At 58.3% G+C, this 11,100-nt stretch overlaps 1 protein-coding gene across 1 annotated transcript; it reads right to left on the bottom strand.

Annotated features, from left to right (window-relative positions):
- Positions 1-7,890: 7,890 nt before the first annotated feature.
- On the bottom strand, positions 7,891-10,515 carry IER5L (immediate early response 5 like). The gene has a single exon (XM_056504965.1). It carries the CDS (start codon positions 10,213-10,215, stop codon positions 9,226-9,228), a length of 990 nt encoding a protein of 329 aa, XP_056360940.1. The 5' UTR covers positions 10,216-10,515; the 3' UTR covers positions 7,891-9,225.
- Between the last annotated feature and the right edge of the window lie 585 nt (positions 10,516-11,100).

The raw sequence follows: 11,100 nt of genomic DNA, 5'->3' as shown, positions 1-11,100 counted from the left end.
ACCTGGGAGAGATAAACCCAAGCAGACTGCACTGCACAACTCAAGGTACCCAGATTTTCCTTTTGGACGTGACTTCCTCCCAGTTTTATGTGTGAAAATGGTGAGGGTGGGTTTTGAGATGGTGAAGTATGTGATGCTGGACACCAGCACCATGCTCTGACAGCAGTTGGGTGGACACAGCGCTTCACGCTCCAAGTGCTGATGCTGCTAAAGGATGTCTGTGTTGTTCTATGGCTAAAAGAGCAAAGTATGACAATATTCCCAAGAGTTTATGTGTCCTATGATACAAACTGTAGAGAAATGACTGGTGTGGTTGAAAATTCCAGGTAGATTGTAAGATATGAGGGTATATTCTTTTATCAAGTACTTGCTGATCACTGGAAGTGACTGCTCTGCAAAGAGCCTTACTTTTCCATGTTTACATCATATACCTTTAAAATTATTAGTTTAGGTATTACATACCGCCTTTGAAAAAAATCCCTTGTAGGCGAGAATAAAACTTACAAAAAGGCTGTTACAGAGATCATCAACTCTCTATTAGATAGCTTGGAATATGCTCCACTAGCACCAGAGTTTAGTCTTCTCCAAATTACTGTAGAGGATTTGACTGTATCTTGCTGATCCATCCACATTTTAATTTCCTCTGCACGGATACATATTGCAGGATGCTGGAAATCCCCAAGCCCACTGGAGCTGCAAGACTGGATGTTTCATCCTGTAACACCAATAAAATGTTAATGCATACTAATAGCAACAGCAAAGGGGTTTATGGAGCGAGCTTGGAAGTATTTTATAATTGGTAGGGTATCTGTGTCACAGAGAATTTAGGGTTAGAGTCATCAAGTATTGCACTTTGTCAACACAGGAAAAGAAAAACCATCAAATATACCTCAAACCTACTAATTTTTATAATTAAAGGTGAAAGATGGGAGATGAATCCCTGGGGAGAGAGTCAAACATAAATTTCATATACATGAGAAAGCTGCCAGTGGTCGGGATGGATTCAGGATCTGTGTGTTCAGTTGCCTGCTCTACCTGGAGCCCTGCTGCAACCTTACCTGAGGACACTGCCTCCCTTTCCCACCTGGAGACCAAGGATGAAAACACCATCAAACCCAGTGAATCTGGGCATGGGATGACATAAATACATCAGTAAGATGAAATCCAGGGAGCTGACCATGAGCTGGCTTCCAGCAGCTCATTGTGTGTCCTCTGCCCAGCCTGGTGCTGTGATCCTATTTACTGCAACCTGAGGTACCAGAACCAAGGAAGATTTGAAACTGGGATCTGATGGACCAGAATTCCTCCCTCTTGCAGGGTTTCCATCTGCCAGTCTTTGGTTGCACCCTTTATCCTGCCTATTCCAAACATGTGTCTGGGTGCTCTGGTCACTGTCTGTTGTGGTGAGGACAAAGAAAGGAGATCGCACCCTATCCAGAGCACCCTGTGGGAATCACTGATCTGCCCTGGCTGGCACTTGGCTTCCCTTCTCCTCCCACCAGACTGAAGCACGAGGTCTCCATGGTCCATGGGCAGAAGGGGAAGAGCCTGGATGGCCACAGTGCTGCTTGTTTAAATAGATGTGCTCCAAAACCTGAGGATTTTCCCAAGTCAACAGATCCTGAGCCCAGGAATAAGCAGGAGGCAGTGCCTGACCCTGCAGGCACCAGTGGGCTGAGCTGAGGGAGCTCAGGATGAAACAACCTAGGGCTGAGTTAATCCAGTGGTAACTCCAGGGGGAGAAACTGGGGACTCAATCCTCCCCCTCATCTGAGCTGAGGGCACCACGGAGCCTGGCGTTTGCATGTCCTGGTTCTGGGGCTTTCCAGCCATGGCCTTGCCTTCGGGTCATATGGGAGTGGAAGAGCCAGGATGCTCATGGTGCTGTGGGGACAACACACAACTAACACACAATTAAGCTGGGGGGAGATGGGTGATGGAATGGAGCAGACACAGAGCCTGGGTGTGGGGCTTCTCTGGCCCTGAGCATTCCCCAGACACCCTGGGTGTGCAGGGAATCCCCCATCCCAGCCCAGTCCTGCTGCAAGCTGTCTGCAGAGCTTTCCCTTGCCTCACACCAGCGCTGGTGAGGGTGAAGCCCGTCCCTTTGCACGTATTTGGGGCTGGTGTTTGCTCTCCAGCACCAAAGCAAACAGAAGGCTGAGTTGCTGGAATGCCCTTCGCTGAGCTGTGCAGCCCTGGCTCCCTGCTAGGGGGGAGTTCATGGGAATATCTCGGGATCCTGAGCACTCTGCCAGGCGGGCAGCACCGGGCTGCGCTGGCAGCCGGGAGAGCAGGAGGAGCAGGAGGAGGAGGAGGAGGAGGAGTGGGCATGGGCAATGGTTGGTGTTTTGTTCATCCTCACCAGGGAGAAGAGGAGAAACAAAAGCAGGAGCAGCGCGGGGCACCGGGCTGGCTGGGCGAGGAGGAGACAAAAATAATTGTGCAGAATTTAATCGGGGAGCATGAAAAAGAGAGATTTTGTGAGCAAACAGTCACCTCCCAGCACAGAACTGCCCAGTCTCCAATTTCAAAATTCCATTCACATCAACATCCACTTTCATGTTGCAAAACCTGGGGAAAAAGGGAGGGAAAAAAATGCAGCTTCACACATTTCAATGCAAAAGTCTCATTTTGGTGAGGAAAAGAGGGAGAAAGCACTGCTTTGGGGGTTCTTTATTAGAAATGGAGCTCCCAGAATGGAAGTGTGGAATTAATCAGGGACCTGAGGCAGGTGGGGTTGCCCCAAAGCTGCTCCTGTCTGTTGGGGCTGAGCCCAGCAGAGCCATGAAGTGGCTGCTGGAGCTTCCCACATGGGAAAGGTGGGAGCAGGGGCACAGTGCAGATGCTGTGCTCTGGCACAGGAGTCCTCATGAGTTTAGGACAACATGTATGGGGGGAGGAACACAGGGGGACCTCCCAGCCAGGCTAGAAGGGGCAGCTTCAGTCCCAGAAAAGGGAGGAGGATGTCAGGGAGCAGGAATAGTCCACAGCAGCATTATGCATGTGGGGATTTCCCTAGAAAAACCCTTTGCCCTCCTCTGGGCAGAAGCACAGATGGGGTTAATGCTCTGTGTCATTCCCTGCAGGTGTGGGACAGGTGATTCTGCTCAGCTGGACCAGTCATGGGGCAGGGGTGAGGATAAGAGGAGGCTTTGGTGGGGGCTTCTCCTCTCTGTGCTCCTGTAGCTATGAGACATGGAGTCAGTGTTTTCCCTGAGGAAAAGGAGCCAGGGCAGCTCTGCCTCTGGGCTTGGCCATCTCCTCTGCTCCATTCCACCCTCCCTGTGCTGTTTGGCATTGGCCAAAATCTTGGATGAAGCTCCTTGCTTGTCTGGCATAGAAATCCCAGAGAGTGACTGCTGGAAATGTCTTTTGCCCTGTGGAGCAGCTGCAGAAGCCCTCAGCCTCCAAAGGTCTGGGTCAACAGTGCTGCAAAGCAGCCCCAGGACCTTCTGCAGGTGACCAGGACCAGCAGGGACACCAGAGGAGCCAGTGCTTAGGAGAGCAGGTGAGCCCACCACTGGCTTATGGATTTTGCTTGGCTGAGCTATGTAAGCCCCAATGGGGAGAAGTTAGCAGCTGGTTTTCCCCATTTCCCAGCTTATGGGGGCAGCAGGTCCTTCTCTGCAGACCCCTCCTTGTGTTTCTCTGATGGAAAGGTGGCTGAGGGGGTCTGTGCACCCCAACTTTTCTGCAGAGCTCTGCCCAGCTCGTGTCCCTGGGGTGCCAGTAAACCCCTGAATCATTTGGCATCAGTGTCTTCTGAATGCTGAGGGAGGATTTTTGCTTTTCCTGCTGTACAACCAAGCTCCTTGTGCATTGATGGTGGTGGCAGAGTGTTGCTGAGATGGCTGCTCTGTGCTTAGAGGCTGCTGCTTCTGTGAAAAGTGCTTTTTACTCCAGTTTTTCTATTGTGCTGTTTTTGCTGTTCGATGTGAGGGACAGCAGCTTCTGCCACACAACAGCCTCCTCCTAACTTTCCCACTGTGTGCTGGTAAACCCAGGGCAGGCTTAACTCAAGGAGCAACATTAATCATCGAATCTATAAGCAGGATATAGAAAGGCCAAGCGTGAATAATTATTGCTCAGGTGCTAATTACCCAGGCCCAGACCAAACCCAACATATTAAACAGACCTCTAACAGCAGTGGCCTCTCGACCATGTTGCTGGGTCCCCCATTGCTATCCTACTGCTCTCTCTGCAGGGGACTCCTACAAACATCTGCTAGCACGTGCAGATCCCAAAATATTCTTCTGCTCATTCATGTTTAAGCTGGGGAGATGAGATGGGAGGGATCTGACTCAAAATCAACAGATGGAAGGAAGGACAAATAGATCCTGCACTGGGTTCTGCAGAGCACGAAGTTGCTCTTCTGAGGATGGGCTGCTGGCACTGGGTATGGGCTTGTTCGTGGCACTTGTGTTTTAGGGGGACGTGGAGCAGCTCCAGCTCCTGGGAATTGGTGCTTGGCTCGTGGTGTGAGGGTGGGTTTTCCTCGGGTGGGTGTCCAACCTCCCCCTGGGAGCTGGGGTGAGCTGGGCTGGCAGCCTGGGAGATGGGAGGGTTGGTTCTCCATCGCTGTGTCCGTCCCTGTCCCTCCTGTTGGATGTGCAGTGACATCCTCGTCCAAGCTGAGCTGCCTCAGTGGTTTGAGGACTTGGTTTTGACACTGGGCTTGGTCTATGACTCCCTAAGGGCAGATCTGAGCCCTCCAAGCACCAGTGGGGTGTTGGGGGTGCAGGGCAGAACCCTGTGACTGGGAGTGTTGGGTTTGTGCTGGCCCTCTGCTTTTGGTGAACCCAGCCCAGCCCGGCAGCCACCTCTGCAATTGCCTCTGGGTCAGGGAAATCCAGCGAGATCTGGACTCTCCTGGGTTCTGCAGGAAGCTGCCAGGTGCCTTCTGCCCTTCCTGCCGCTCACGGCAAAGGCGGGCTGGGCTCAGGCGCTGCTCCAGGCTCGGCTTGAATTTCTGCCTCTGTTACCGGAGGCAGCGTCTCTGCTCCGGGCAGGTGATTCTTTCCCCAGACCAAGGGGTTTCGGTGGAGTGGCCCTGAGGACACCACCAACAGCGGATCTGCCTGTGGAGAGCATTTTGCACCGGGAAGGGAAAGCCACAGCTGTCTCGCAGCTGGCAGAGCGAGCGGTGTGTGCACAGAGCCGGCTCCCTGTGCCTTGGAACGGTGCAGGACCCCCCTGGCTCCCCTCACTCTCCCCATCTCCCACCGCCTGCGGTTCTGTGCCAGCCACACTCCACCTGTCCCTTCCGGAGGAGCTCTCTGAGCCTTGTTCCCGCTCCAGGGCTGCGGGCAGAGAATGCTGGCGATGCCCGTTCAGCCGGGAGAGCACTAAGGGGAGAGAGGACGTGGGAGGATTTTTAGGGTCAAACTCTTAGCATCAGCTAAAGGTGGGGCAGAGCTCACGGCTGGGCTAGGGGGGTGGCAGCTGAGCTCCCTCAGATTTTGGGTCCTCCACCCTGCTCCAGCCCATCTGTTCTGCATCTCTCACAGGAGCCAGGGACAGGAGGGGTGGGGGGCGTGCTGGGGGGGCACAGCCCCCTTCCCCGCAGCACCCAGGGGGTTCAGCCGACTTGTGAAGGGATCAAAACATTTTGTGCCTGGAAGACGAGGAGCGTGTGCGAGAGTGAGGATGGGCTTGTGTTGGGGGGTGCAACCTTCCCCTGTCACCTCCCTTCTAGCCTGAATGCTTCTGCCATCATGATTAATTTATCAGGTACTTATGAATATGCAGATGAGACTCTGGTTTCCAGGCTCTGCTTTCAGGAGAGGCTGTGATGGGCTTTCTGCTGCTGCCGCCTTCGTAAGAAGAAAAATGTCATGTACCAGCGTTTAAAATAAATAAATAACTGCGCCACCGAGAGCGTGTGAGTCTTCGCGGCTCCGCGGAGCTGTGGGATCTCCTCGTTCGTCAGTGACAGGGATTTTTGAGTGTCCCTGTGGCATATGCACCCCGACTCCCCCTCCCCATGTGGGTACCGGTGATGCGGAGGCGTCTTTGCCAATTCCAGCCTTTGAAACCTTGACTGAAGCCCCAGAAACTTCCACTGCGAAGGCGGGCGAGAGCTGGCTGCCCCCGGGAGAGGAGAGATTTGGAGGGATAGGTGCTCCTGGGGTGCTGAACTCCTGCAGAACGGGTGCTTCGCCTGCTGATGGCCCCTTTATCACTGGAAACCTCGAAGTGTGGGAGATGGGGAGCGGTTTGGGAGGGTGGTGGATGTGTGTATGTGGCTGCTGGGCTAAAGCGAGCCCTGACCCTGTCTGGCTGGGCTGCCTGGAGCACGGGCTGTAGGAAAAGGATTTGGGTTTAAGATTCAGCAGCCGGCTGCACTGACCTGTCCGCAGAAGCACCTGGGTTTCAAAACTTCACCCAAATACTGTGTGCAGTAGCCAAGGCTATGGATGCAGGAGCTGCTGCTTCTCCTAATGCCACTGCCGGGGCCCCTCTCCAGCCACCTCCGCGCCGGGGAGCCTCGACTCCCGAGGCAAGGGAGCGGGATGGGGTCGGGGGAGGCCCCGGGGGTCCCGTCCTGAGGAGCCGGGGCTGGGAGGGGGCATTCCATGACCCCATGGGTGAAAAGCATCCCATGGTCAAAGCATCCAGCTCAGGTTTCGCTGGTGCGGTTAGCAGTGCTCCCGCAGCTCCTCCGCGCCTGGGCAGTGTGTTACAGGGCTTGTATTTTTAATTGTAATTTTTGTAATTTTTTTTTTTTTTTTTTTTTTTTTTTTTTTTTTTTTTTTTTTTTTTTTTTTTTTTGAGGGGAGGCAATTTGGAGGATTAGCAGGGGAGGGGAGCGGCGCTCAGCCCTGCCGTGTCCCGAGCGGGACAGGGCTGCCCGGAGACAGCAACACCTGCGGCTGGGGACAACGCTGCCGCTCCTGCCCCTTCCTCTGCCCCCCGGGGGGTTCGGGGCCGCCTCCTCTTTCCCCCCTTCCCTCCTTCCCTCGCTCCCTCCGCGCTGCCCCGGCCCGCGCGGCGCTGCGGGTCCCGCGGCGGGCGGCAGGGGGCGCTGCGGGCGCGGAGCGGGGGCGCAGCCGGGCCGGGGGCTCCGCGCCCCCGGACCCCTCCCGCTCCCGAACCCCTCGGCTGCGCTCTCGGCCCGGGAGAAGGGAGGGGGGCGCTCCCACGGGGATGGAACGGGGGGGTTTTGTCCATGTGTTGATTTGGGGGAGGGTGCCGGAGCTGCTGGGGGTGCGGGGGCAGAGGGACGGCTCCATCTGCGGGATTTGCGCTGCGTGCTAAAAACTGCGCGTTATGCACAGGGTTGAAAGAATTAATAATTCTCCCCTCCTGAGGTGGCCGGGACGTGTTGAAGGGGTGCGGAGCGGCCCCGGCTCGTTCCTGTGGGGTAAAGGAGGGGAGGAGAGAAATACATGCACAAAAAGGGGGAAAAAAGGAAAACCCGCCCGCACCACCCAGCGGCCCCGCGCGGGGATAACAAACTCCAACTTAAAAAAAACTTCCCGAGCGCGTCGGGGGCCGCGGAGGCGGCGGCGCTGCCCAGGTGCGGGTCGAGGCAGGGCCGGGGGCTCCTGGCTGCTCCCCCCGCCCGGAGAGGGACCCGAGCTGCGGCCCCTTCCCCAGCGGCCCCTTCCCCACCTGGGACTCGCTTTGCGCGGCACAGCCGGACCCAAGGGGGGGCTTTTGTTGCATCCTGGCAGCGGGAGGGGGGCTGTGGGTGTTTTAATGGGGAGAGGGTGAATCTGGATGGTGTTGGGGAGGAGACAAAGGGGTTTTTCCGAGGCCCGGGGGTACACGGGGAAGGGGGGCGGGGGTCGGAGTTTAGCAAAGGCTCCCCGGTGCAGAGGGGAAGCTGTGGCTCAGGAGAGGGGCTTCAGCGGGCTGCGGGGCGAAGGAAAGCAAGGGCACAGCAACTTTATAATCGACTTTTTATTAAGATTATAAATTTAAACAAATCTGAACAGTTTTACCCGGTGATATACAATTCCATATGCACAAAAATACAGGCTTACAAACAAAGAAAAAGGAGCAGGAAAAAAAAGAAGACCCCAACAGACCGTTTGGCAAAGCATCCTCAGTTACACACAGTGCTGATACCGTGAAGTTGGGAGTGGGCAAACGAAAGAGGAGGGGACGACGACCAGAAAACCCACCTTTTTACAACAAAAGGTTTTTCTTTAAAAAAATAATGTAAAAAAAAAAAAAAATCAAGAGACTCTACAGGAGACAATCTCTTCACAAGACCAAACAATGCTGGTTTTATGATTTGGAAGGCTGAAACCAGAACAGTTAAACTTTAAGAAAACAAAAAAAAAAGAGAGGGGATGAAAAGAAAAAAAAGGATCAGACCCGACACACACATTGGAGACGTGAGTCGTGTTACACGGTTACCTGCGGCATCGCAAGCACACACCGAGGCGGAGGCTCCGGGCTGCCGGGGGTGGCTCGCCCCCTCCCCGGCGTGGCGGGGCGCAGCCCGGAGGGACCCCCGCTCCCTGTTTTTCCCTTTCCCACCCTCCCCACATTCAGCTCTCAGAACCCTCCAGCGCTCCCCTGGCACAAGCGGTGGGAAGAAGTCACATCGCACACGTTTCTTCTGGGAGGAAAGTTGAAATGTTTTCATTTCTACCTTTTTTTTTTTTTTTTTTTTTTTTTTTTTTTTTTTTTTTCAATATATAAAGAAACGCACAAAAGCGATGGGGCAGCAGCGGCTTTTCCCCTGTCCGCACCCTGAAGCGCAGCGAGCCGGGGGCGGCGCGGGGCGGGGAGCGGGGCCGGGGGCGCTCCCGCCGCGGGGTCCCGGGGCCGGTCCCGGCTCTCACGTGGCGCTACCGGCCGCCAGCACCGGCCCCGGGAAGCCCGCCGCGAAGAGAACCCGAGCGGACACAAAGAGGATTATTTAAATAGGTGCTTCGTTGTTGTTGTTTTTTTTTTGTTGTTGTTTGTTTTGTTTTCGTTTGTTTGCTTGTTTTTGTTGTTTTTTTTTTTTTTTTTTTTTCTCTCATCTCTGCAAAAATAAAGTCCCAAGATCTTAGATTTTTTTTTCTTTATTGTACAATTTATAAAACACTAGCGCGGCTCTGCCCTCCCGCCTCCCCTGCGCACCCCTCGGCACCCCCCCTCCCCTCGCCCCAACCCCCCTCCCTGCCTTTGTTTCAGGGTCCCCCCTCCGGAGCCGCCGTCCCTCGGATCGCACCCCCGTTTTGTCGACACCCCCCCACACCCCGTCTGCTCCCCCACTTCTCTCTAAAACGCGACGATGGCCCGAGTCCAGGCTCCCAGGCTCGCCAGCGCCTGCTTGCTGCACAGCTGCCCGTTGAGGGGCTGCTCCGAGTCCGCCTGCTGCCGGCTCACCAGCCCCGTGAAACCGGAGCCGAAGATGGAGATCAAGTTGGAGATGTTGGAAGAGTCCTGGGGGTGCTCGGCGCTGTACTCCTCGAAGCGGGCGCGTTTGGTGCACGGGGCGAAGGGGGGGCCGCCCGCCACCCCGCCTCCCCCCGGCTCCCCTTCCTCCACCCCCTCCTCTTCCTCCTCCTGCCCCGGGTAATACTTGCGCTTGGTGCCGGGCGCGGGCGGCGGGGACGCGAGCCCCGGTGCCGGCTGGCAGCAGCAGGGGCACTGCGAGCAGCAGTCCTGGTGCAAGTACCCGTTCTCCACCGTGGTCACGACGTGAGTGTCCAAATCCAGCACCGTGGTGCGGCTGCTACAGTGCGGGGCCCCGCCGCTCCCGAAGTCACAGCCGGCGGCGTAGAGCAGCCCCGGGGCCGCGCTGCCGCCGCCACCGGGACCGGCGCTGCCGGCGGCCCGGTAGAAGCCCGGGGACGAGTCTCTGCAGGGCGCTCGCTGCAGCTCCGGGGGCACCGCGCACACCGGCACCTCCAGCAGCTCCGCGCCGCCCCGCGCAGCCCCGCAGCTCCGCGCCTCGCGGTCCTGCGTGTCGGCGGGCAGCGGGAGCGCCGCCAGCTCCGGCGGGGCGGCGGCGGCGGGCGGCGGGCAGGCGGGCATGGCGAGGAGCGGGGCGCCGTCGGGGTAGTGCTGCTGGCGGCGGTAGAGCTCGGCGTAGCGCTCGCTCAGGTAGAGCTGCCGGGCGTTGCGGAGCACATAGGAGACGAGCAGGTTCTTGTGGAGCTTGATGCCGCCTCGCTGCGTGCGGGAGCTGTGGATCTTCCGCAGGGAAATACTGATCAAACTCTGCGCATCGAGGGTGCACTCCATCCTCCTCCGGCCCCTCAGCATCGGCTCTCGCCGCCCGCGCAGCCAGGCACCCCGGCCCGCATCCACACGGCAGCCGGGCGGGTGCGGAGGGTCGTAAGGAAGGAGGATAAAGAGGCGGGGGGGGAGGGAATAAAGGGGAGGGGGGAAGGGGAAAAGGGGGGACAGAGCCTGAGGTCGCTGGAGAAGGGGGGCAAATAGAGAGGGGTGTCTTCAGGGGGCGGCCAGCGGCGGGAGCAGCGCGGGCATCGCCGGGGGCTCCCGCTGCTGCCGCCGCCGCCGCCGCGCTCCGAGCACGGACGGCGCGGGCGGGCAGCGCCACCAGCGCCGCGCGCGCCCCCGCCCCGCCCTCCCGCGCGGCGCCGCCCCCCGCCCGCCCCTCCGCGCGCTCCCGCCCGCCCCGCCCACCCGCGCGCGGCCCCCCCCGCGCCCGCCCGTACCTGTATCGCAGAGACACTGAACGCCCGCCCGCCCGGCCCCCGCTTTTTATACCGCAGCGCCGGCCCCTGGGCCCCGCCCGCCGGCGCCGGCGGTACCAATGGAAAGGCGGCGGGCGGCTTGACGGGCGGGCAGCGCCGCCAATAGGAGTGAGGCGGGCGCCTCGCGCCGTTCAAATGGTGTCAGGCGCGGCGCGGCCCGTGAGGGCGGCGGGGGCTCGGCCGGGCCGGGCGAGGAGCACTGAGGGCACCGGGGGCCCGCCCGAGCGGCGGCGGAGCCGGGGCGCCGCCTCCCTGCGCCGGTCCCCTCGCACAGGTGAGCGGGGGGCGGTGCCGGTCCCGGGGGGCGGTCCCGACGCGGCACGCCCCGCCCCGTCCCGCCCGGTGACACCCCTGAGGCACCGCGGATCCTCGGCAGGACCCTCGGTGCTACCGGCGCTCTGTGAATCCCGTCCCCGGAGGTGCGGTGGGA

This window comes from Oenanthe melanoleuca, chromosome 17, assembly GCF_029582105.1.
Source record: "Oenanthe melanoleuca isolate GR-GAL-2019-014 chromosome 17, OMel1.0, whole genome shotgun sequence".
NCBI lineage: Eukaryota > Metazoa > Chordata > Aves > Passeriformes > Muscicapidae > Oenanthe > Oenanthe melanoleuca.
The sequence above is the reverse complement of the archived record's forward strand: the minus strand, read 5'-3'. Positions and strand labels throughout refer to the sequence as shown.